Below are 9705 nucleotides of genomic sequence, written 5' to 3' on the forward strand. Positions count from 1 at the left end.
TTATTATAAATATAACCCTTTTATTCACCGATAATAATAGTTACAAAGCATTGATGGGCTTGTCCCTTTGTCCTTTCCTACATGTGACCGAGTAAATAAACCATTCATGTACCATTTTTTTCTTTTGTCGGCATAGCAAAAGCAGAATTTTTACGAAGGAAACATGTCACTAACACCTCCATTTCTTTTCTTTTTAATCCAACGTTAAATACCATAACTTTCATTCCTCGGTAAAGAATGATCCACTAGAGTCGTCCATCATCGCAAAAGGCATGTTCTCTGACGGCTTCCAATGACGTTTTCTTTGGTTTATAAACCAATTGTTGATCTGTTTCTGGTCTAAACCCGTTGCATCAGCTAAAGCTATCTTATCCCCTTCCTGTACACATTCACATGATATTCTATCACCACCACTAATTAAATATATAATTGTAATTATGGTTAGTGTGTTTATGGCTTACAGTAGGGTAAGGCCACTTATAATGAACATTCCACCAATCAAGAAGAGCTTGTCTTGCTTCTTTTGGTAGCTTTCCTTTCTTTTTCTTCTTTGAAAACTCCAGCTTTAAAGAACTTATACGGCTCCCGAATTTACGCAGCAGTCTGTCCTTGAGATCACGATCTTCGCATATTTGTTTCCCGTCCTGTAATATCTCATCGCCTCCATTCAGTTCCTCGTCGGATGAAACTGCACCATCTTCCGCACATGCAAAATTGAAAGTCAAATCAGTAGCTTTTATGCCGTTAGAATGAAGTGAAACATATATCACATGCACGTCGATATTAATGGTTAGAAAAAGTTAGTAGAAAACAGAAGGAAAACCACGAACATGGAATCAAATAAAAATAATAACTCTACAGTTAGAGAGCTGGCTTCTCGGCTAAAACGGCTAAATGGCTCAATAAGCAGAGAGGGCAAAACTGGAAAAGAAGAGAGAACTTCGAGGGTGCACACGATTGTTGAGGGCAGCATTCAAAACAAAGCCGCCGCAGTGAATAGTTACCTCCATTGTCATTGTGTCAGTAGAGAGGACTAATAGTCTTGTCTCCATGAGGACACATCCCCCACACTTGCCCTACTTTATCATCCAATTCAAAGATGACATGTGTACATACTTAATACATGTTCTGTGAACCCCCTGAATTTACGCTTCACCTCACATTTATGTTCTTCTCTCCACACAACACCCCAACACCCAAACTTCATTTTCACTTTTTTTCTCACTCTCTCTCTCTTTTTAATAAGTTAGAACATTTTATATTACATGCCCCAACGACTTTACTGACCCACTTACCCAGAGAGCTTCCTGACATCAAACTCCACCCCAAAAGATGATTCAAGAAACATTACCTGATTTCATAATAGTTTTGACTGTGTGACGGAACAATTGCGTCCGAGAAAGCAACCGTAGTTACTACCGAATTAAAAGAGTTCACTTTCAGTCAGTCATGCACTAACAAAATAGTGGACTAACCTAATCCTATTACATACACACAGTACTAGAGAAATCTAAACTATTAAAACTGAAGTACAAATTTGAAATAACTTTGACTTTTCCTAAAAAATTACAATCTCATGCCACTGAGTAATTAAGATGTATTTATTTAAAACAATATATAAATTAATTATTTTGCTGAACCATTTCCTAATCTACGCAAACTATACCAGTATGGTTCGTTGGACTTAGTCCATATATATCAAAACTATGAGTTTAACTATTCATTATTGATAGTGATCGTATTATATATCGTACTAGAAAGTTTTTATAATAAATCCAAGACCTAGCATTATACAGTAGTATCCATTTTGTGGCATATAGAGTAATTGGTTTAATCTTTAAATACATGTACTTGCAACAATCTATCAAACCGATTTAATATAGTTTGTTACAACGTTGACCACAGATTATAGTATCGGTGGCATACGAAGTCATTGGTTTAGTAATTGCAAACAAATTCTTTTCACAACATACTTGGTCTTGGTGTACAATTCAAAAATCAATTTGTATACCGAAATATCTATCAAAATTAGTTACAAAAATCTAAACTTAAAAATGTTGATCAACGAATAAAAAAAAATATCCCAAAACGAGATTATAGAAACTCAATATATATACATACCTACCACCCACGTATTAAAAGATTTCCTAATAACAATAAAAATATTTTAAATATTATAGGTTGTTCACAAAAATCTTTAACATATTAACTAATTTACTTATCTACACCTAAAATCAAACATATATATTTTCCGTGATACACTCTGTTTTAAAATTCTACCTTTTTAAATATTTTATAAAATTTATTTCCAATTATAAACTTTAAAAAAAATAATATTCCCTACAATCAATGAAAGTTTAAATATGAAATTAATTAGCTCACTAACCATGTCATCGTCCTATACATATACATTTCTTACCATCTACTCTTTTTTTGCATCCAAAACACACAATTAACATAAAAAATGCCACTAACCGAGGTTTTATTCTTCTTAAGAAAGCAATTACTGAAGAGCGTACCAGTGATCATATGATTCTATGTTTGATTAGGTTTGCTAAAATCAGCTTTTACAAAAGTATTAAAAATTCTTTTAGTTTCTTTGTGAACAAAATTCCACTTAACATTACGTTTTCTTTATGGGAAATAGGAGATGTACAAATCATAAATGCAGTTGTGACTCTCGACCCAACCATGAAAGAAGCTATTGACTTTCATCTTAATCTCATGGACTAACAAAATCTTGAAAATATTTTGCTTTAATTACAGAATGATAAACGATGATCTTCCTATTGCTCTTTGTGAGAGAAATAGTGACAAGAAGTTGATTAAGCATCAAGATAAAGATTGGAATGAGACTCAAGTCAGACCCATCTCTGAAATTTTGGCAGCAGTTGAGGTAAAATTTTAATATTTTGAGATATTTTAAAGCGGTCTTATTGTGATTAGATGATTAACATATTGTGTCCGCGAATACATATAGACCGGTTGAAATTTGAAAAAACAACCATGGAATTGTGAATTCTATCATGCATGTTTTAATTATCCAAGTTTTATTTATATAGTTAGATATTGCACTTCTAACATGTCCAAAATGTATAGGTGTAAAAATTATTAGTAATTAAATATTTTAAACTGATTTAAAATTTTACCCAAAACATCATAAAATTAATAATACGTTCAAATCATAAAATAATATATGAAAGAAATGTTAATATAAATCTGACAGGACATGGTACATTTAACACATGGATCAAATTATTATCTGTATAACTACATAGGGTACTGCAATATAGGATCTCAACAATAAAATAAACTAAATTAGTAAAAATGCAACAATTAAATTATTATGTTTTAAAATGTTTATATATATTCTAAAAGAAATACCCGCACACCTAGCTCTAGTTATATATTAAAACAAGTAATCCGCAAAAGATGAGCATTCTGCTTGTAACCCTCACTAAAGATTAATATCCAAGTTTGCGCATAGAAAATAAGTAAAAGATTTAATAATTGAACACATTACAGTCCAAAAATCTTTTCCAAAGAAGGGTAAGGCATGCACTAGGTTAAGCATAACTAGTTGAAAGTAAACTGTAACATACCTACGAAGTCATCTAATGAAATTTACTATAGAGGGCCATGTCATATTATATACAGAGAAACCATTGAAAGCAAAGCCTCAAGGCTCATATTGTATACACATACATGTGGATGAGGTTAATAGTTTAATGACAGAAAGATAGTTTGGAATTTATTACATTTTCAGCTATGCATTAACTGCTGAAAAAATAGGGTTTGACCAAAGAAGGGGTAACATGCATATAAGTAGACACGTGCAAGTAGCGTGCCTCGGAGAGACATAATACGACCCACCAAGGGAACAACGCAGCCACGGGAAATGTCGACCACTACTTACTAATATGCAAAAGAGTTGAGAAAGGCAGAGAGAAGCATGTTAAATTCGGATTTATTACGACCATCTAAATTAAAATCAATTGATAATTAATGAATTTGCTATAACCTTTTATATATTAATTAATGTTCCTTAGAATTCCCGATATAGGATATATATCCCTAATACCCCTTTTCGAGATGATGGATTTTATGGACCAGAAATCTCAGAACTTTAAGACATTTATACTCGGTCGAACGTGTCAATTACGACATTTATATCCGATCGGATAGGGTTATATTAATTAGGGGTTTTGATACCATGTTAGATTCGGATTTATTATAGACTTCTAACTTAAAACCAATTGGTAATTAATGGATTTGGCATAACTTTTTATATATTACTTAATGTCCCTTAGAATTTCCACGTAATGTCTCTTAGAATTCCCGATGTGGGATATATATCCTTAATAAAGTATAGTCACATTCTTATAGATGATTTGATTGGGGTATAGAGAACCCTATGTCTCCTTTTTCTACTTTAGTAAATCTTTAACCAAATCAAAAACAAAATCTTATGAGAGAAAGGTAAGGTGGGGTCAATGGTGGGAGATCACTAGCGGAATACACGGGAGTCCATGTGACTCTGAACCTTTAACTTTAAAGCTTATCATGCAGAATGCTCCTCTTTTCTGATCATTGCAATATTCTACTCTTCTAGATCATATATGCAAAACATCTACAATCTTGCATGCAACATTAGTAATGATAGTAATCCAAATATAAGAGAAATATCGACCCCAATAAAGCCAACAAGACACCATCCTCTCCATCAAGCTAAACGATCACTATATTAGCTAACAAAAAAGAATATGAAACTTTGTTCCACCTAATCCAGAGAAAGGACGAGACAACATGAACATGTTGCCTAAAAGTTTGTACTAGTTGTGTAACCACACCAGCTCAAAATCGCTTATAGTCCAAAAGCGGAGAAATAATAAATCTAATTTAAATCAGCTTCCGGGAACTGAGTTGAACTGAGTTGTTGTATTACTAATCTAGATTAACATGAGAGATCTTATCAAAGAAACTAGAACATCACATCTAAACCAAACCAAATATTTTTTAGTTTATGATCCATTCAGGTGCCACAAAACTGGGTTTTTCAAGAAGAAAGAAAAAAGAAGGTTAAACTCACAACTAGTTAAAAAAAAGAGAGAGATCAGATCGTTGAAAAGGCAAGATGTACTTTGAACAATTTTTAAAAAATTAATCACCAACCTGCAGTGATCTATTTATCAACCTTTTCCAGATGATTCTCTACGCAATCTCTGATTAATTAATAAAAATACGTTGAAATGTTAAGTATCAGCAGCTTTTTCCACAATAAACAATAAAACCCAAGTACAAGTTAAGCTGCATTAGAGATCTACCACATAAGGAAAACCCTGCAAAGCTGGAAAAGTCCGTTTGATTTCTTTACAGCTAGTTCGTTCAGGTGGAGTTTCAAACTAAGTTTTCGATTAAAAAAAAAGATATCCAATACATTATCAGTAATTCCAGTAATGGATCTTTTAATTTGTTAATGGCCACAAAAACGTATTCTGCAATAACTAAGAACCCTAGAACACATCAAGCAAACGCACAAAAAAATGCACTTCTCTAAAGCGTTTCATTCGTATATTAACATAAACCTAAAACACATATGTTAGTAGTATAAGTCCAACAAGACGCCAAACCCACGACATGCAGATAAGACCAGACACTTGGCAATGTCACCACTTCCGATGATCAACAAAAATCTACATGGGGTTTTTGGAACTTGAACTAGACAGAGTCAATGGTATATCAAGGAGAGACAAGAACAAATAAGAGAAAATAAGAGAGAGGAGAGACAAGGAGATCGATAGGAGAAACTATTTTAGCAAGTGTCAAACATTTAAGAAGATTGCTATATCCGTTTATATTATTATTTGAGAAATCATTAGTCCAATTATATTGTTACAAAAAAATTTATTTAATTATATATGGTACGAATTCAGAATAAATCACTAGTCCAATCAATATTATTATTAAAAAGAATTAAATATATATATATATATATATATATTTTTTTTTTTTTAAATATTTATCTATATACTATTATTTGAGAAATGATTTTTTGCAATCGAGCTCTCACGTTTAAAAGTTAAAGTGGTTAAAATCTTTGTTAACTTTAATAAATAGTTATATTTTAATTAATTAATCAGTATATATAATATTTATCATATCAATCGGTTACAAAAATACTAATTTGTTTTAGAATCTTAATAATGGTTATTTTAACAATGAAATTCATTACAATGATAACTTTGAGTAAATACTCGCTACTCGATTTATAAGAATTTAAAATCAGGATTATTTCACAAGTTTCCAGTTTATAGTATAAAGAATATTTAATCTTACCTACAAAAAAACTAACCCAAGGAAAAGGATCACATGATCACATGATCACGTTACTCGGATTGACTAACAAATAAATAATTAAGTGTATTAAATATATAACTAACCATAAATCTATTATAACAATATAATTATTATTACCTATTTTCATTCATAAAAAAAAAATTTACAAAATAGTAAGACGACTCTGTAAAATTAAATTTATGAAATAGTAAGATAAATATGTGTGTATATTTATCGAGTAAACCAAGAAAATTTATCATTATCTCAATTTGTTTTTCTTTTTATGTCTTACTTCTATATTATCATAAATTTTTATTTCTTAATTTACAGTTTACTTGATTTATTTTTATTTTAGTTTTGTGTGTTTCAAATTATTTTTTTGTTGTTTCATTCATGTTGCTGGTTTTAAAAGAGAATATTTGCCTTCTTACTTTACTTCATTGAGTGAGATGATTAATATGTAGTACATTCTTATGGTCTTTTAGATTCCAATGATGTTTAAAATAATACAAAAAGAGAAACAAAAAATTAGAGAATAATGCATAAACTTTTTTTTTAATAATACATAAACTAATAAATATACAAAAGATAAATAAACAAAATTTAGTGAAAATATATCAAATTAGTTTTTAATCCAATAAAAAAATAAAAATATTCATATAATACATTTAAACCAAAATAGTAAATAATATATAAGCAACAAAATGAAAATTAACTAAAATATTAAAAATTATTGAAGCATGGCAAATAATAAATATAATATAAGTAGAATCTAAGAAAATACAAAGGTAATGTTTTCAATTTATTGTTTTTGCTTTTTTCTCATGATTTTAAAAATCTAAATTATTGATAATATATATGTTTATTCGCTTTTGTTATTTGTTGATATTTTATGAGTTGTGACTGTTTATAATGATTTCAATATCACTAGAGTTCAGTTCAATCCACAAGTATAATAAGTGTTGTATTATAAATCCAAGTTTTCTAATTTTTTTATTACTATAAAAATATTTTAATCTAAATCTACACTCCAAAAATAAAATATGAAATAAAAAACTAAAATTTATTAGGTATATAGAGTCCGGACAAAGAGCTAGCCATCATCTAGTATATATATATATATAAAAACTTGTGTTGAGAACCTAAGGAGTCTCTCAACCAATGCGAATGGCCTATAGTTCTCTAGTCCAGTGTATTCATTAAAAATAGTAGGAGTTTATGTGGTAAATGTTTTTCCTTCTGAAGACACATAAATATGGTGAAAATATTGTTATCCTTATACTCAGGGCCTACTTCTACTAATTCAAAAGTTATTTGTGACTGAGTGATCATAAAAAGTGTTTTTATAATAAAATAGTTGGTTATCCAGTAAGAGAAAAATACAGTAAACAAAGTTTTAATCATAATCTAAACGAGAGGTTAAGCAAAATAAGCTCGTGAAAACTAACAAAAAATATTGGTAACTAAAAGGTCATGACTAGGTTTTCTGTCGATGGGTTTTCACGGGAAAAGCAACTAGTTGGAAAAAAATATACTAAAATTTCAGTACGCAACAAGACTCTGAAACGTCAAAATCAGAATCTCTACCGCAAAAGTTTAAGATCATTTTTCTTTCTGACATGGAAAGAAAAGAAAAAAGGGTATAAAGTTTTAAAAATGTATGATTTCAACAAAGATGAACAAGAAATAAAAGAGTTAGGAAAGCCCACCTCGTATGGCTACACATTATATTAAAACTGAGATAATTGCTTCCAATGCAATTAGACACTAAACCACGAACTATGGAGCAGTCCAAAGACACAAACACACAAAACATAAAGGAAAGTGGCTGTGGAGATAAAATATGTGACTCAGCTACTCAAAAATCTCCTACAAAACTTAGGGTTTTATTTTATTTTCTACTATTTTGTACCCTCACTTCAAGACCTAGGGTTCTTGAAATCATTAAGCTCCCAATCATATGAATCAAAATTATGGAAACCAGCTATATATCCTTCTTGGTTAAAGAGGTAAATTAGTATAACGAGTATATCCCGGAAAGCAGTATAAATCTCACACAACACAGAAACATCACTGAGAGACTAATTCACCAAATAAAAAAACTGAACCAGAGAGACATACCCGAAAGTCCTCTGTCAGACTCAACACCAGTGCATAGGTTCCGAAGCTGCGTCTCGATTTTGTTCAAGAAGGTCGTAGCCTCATCAAACGGCCTTGCGAGATCCGACTTATATTTCACCAATATATCGCAATACGTTTCCTGGAATCTCACCAACCCATAGATTTATCTAAGTAAAAAAAACAAAATCCAAAAAAAATCGAGAGAGAGTGTGAGAGAGATAGAGACCATGAATTCGTCAAGTTCAGGATCAGCTCCGAAGCAAGAAGACGACGGGACAACGTTTTGCTTATGCACATGGCTCTCCCGTTGAATCTCCTCCAGTAGACACGCTATCTCCGGCGGCGCTCCGACCTGCTTACAGTTATAAAAAAAATTAAAGAATATTATTACCAAACATATGGTTTTGTTTCTCCTTTGTCTTAACCATAAAATTATAAGAAAACAATTGATAACGATAAAAACAGTTTTGAATCCTCTCAATCTTAAACGTGATTTTTTTTCTCGATGAAAGAAAGAAGCAGCCTAGAATTCTGAAGTGATGCATTCAAGAACGATGAAGATGCTCAAAGTTCTTGAAGAGCTAATAAAACTACAAAAGTCATCCTTATGAGTACAAAAAAATCAAAAGGCAAAACATACAGAACGCAAAATCGCATGAACAGTGAACAAGCGAGTAATAAAATCACCTTCTGGCAATCGATGTAAGCCTGGAGTAACCGAGGATACAAAGGATGAGAAGCGATCTTCCCCTTGATGATACCGAGAGAGACTTTATCATCGTTTCTTGGGATCTCAGGAGCGATCGACGCAGCCTCAGACGACAAAGCGGAGGCGGCTGCTGAGAGTAGCTCGTCGGATCCGAATACATCAGAGACACGATTGTCTCCAGCGGAGGAGCAAAGCAAGGTTTGGTAATCAGAAGGAAACATGAGATTATCAGGAGACATCATAAGCACCGCCTTATCTGAGTAATCACCGTCGGTTGGATGAAAACCGTACATTCCATCCATCGCCGTTACACAACTAACGTCTTCTTTCGAGGTTCTTTTCTCTGTAGAACAACGAAATAATCGATGAAGAACTGAATGAAACCTTTGGTTTAGCAAAATTTGCGATTTTAGTACAATAATATTTTGATGGTAGTGTTGTTTTTGTGCAAGGAAGAGAAAGAGAAAGAAGGTGAAGGATTGGAGGACGCAGGGATCATATTTTTTTGGCAAAAAAAAAACTTAAAAACAAATAAATAA

The 9705-nt window shown here is 31.5% G+C and overlaps 1 protein-coding gene across 3 annotated transcripts; it reads right to left on the reverse strand.

Annotated features, from left to right (window-relative positions):
- On the reverse strand, window positions 1–9468 carry LOC125600843 (homeobox protein knotted-1-like 6). Of its 3 annotated transcripts, none has more exons than XM_048773434.1 (5): window positions 9145–9468; window positions 8684–8809; window positions 8458–8596; window positions 462–688; window positions 1–379 (listed from the first exon to the last, which is right to left on the reverse strand). In XM_048773434.1, exons 1-5 carry the CDS (start codon window positions 9466–9468, stop codon window positions 221–223), a joined length of 975 nt encoding a protein of 324 aa, XP_048629391.1. In that variant the 3' UTR covers window positions 1–220. The 3 variants fall into 3 exon arrangements, with proteins under 3 accessions (XP_048629391.1, XP_048629390.1, XP_048629389.1); XM_048773433.1 differs by having other exon boundaries at window positions 462–697; XM_048773432.1 differs by having other exon boundaries at window positions 462–700.
- Window positions 9469–9705: the final 237 nt, after the last annotated feature.

The sequence above is a fragment of the Brassica napus genome, unplaced genomic scaffold (genome assembly GCF_020379485.1).
Source record: "Brassica napus cultivar Da-Ae unplaced genomic scaffold, Da-Ae ScsIHWf_2408;HRSCAF=3113, whole genome shotgun sequence".
Lineage (NCBI taxonomy): Eukaryota > Viridiplantae > Streptophyta > Magnoliopsida > Brassicales > Brassicaceae > Brassica > Brassica napus.

What these genes read in the sequence shown, in the direction of transcription:
- LOC125600843 (XM_048773432.1), bottom strand. Translation starts at nt 9,468, where the DNA reads ATGGATGGAATGTACGGTTTTCATCCAACCGACGGTGATTACTCAGAT. An exon ending in CTTACATCGATTGCCAGAAG is followed by an intron (nt 8,810 to 9,144) that starts GTGATTTTATTA and finishes AACTGTAAGCAG; the next exon opens with GTCGGAGCGCCGCCGGAGAT. An exon ending in CTGAACTTGACGAATTCATG is followed by an intron (nt 8,597 to 8,683) that starts GTCTCTATCTCT and finishes GTGAGATTCCAG; the next exon opens with GAAACGTATTGCGATATATT.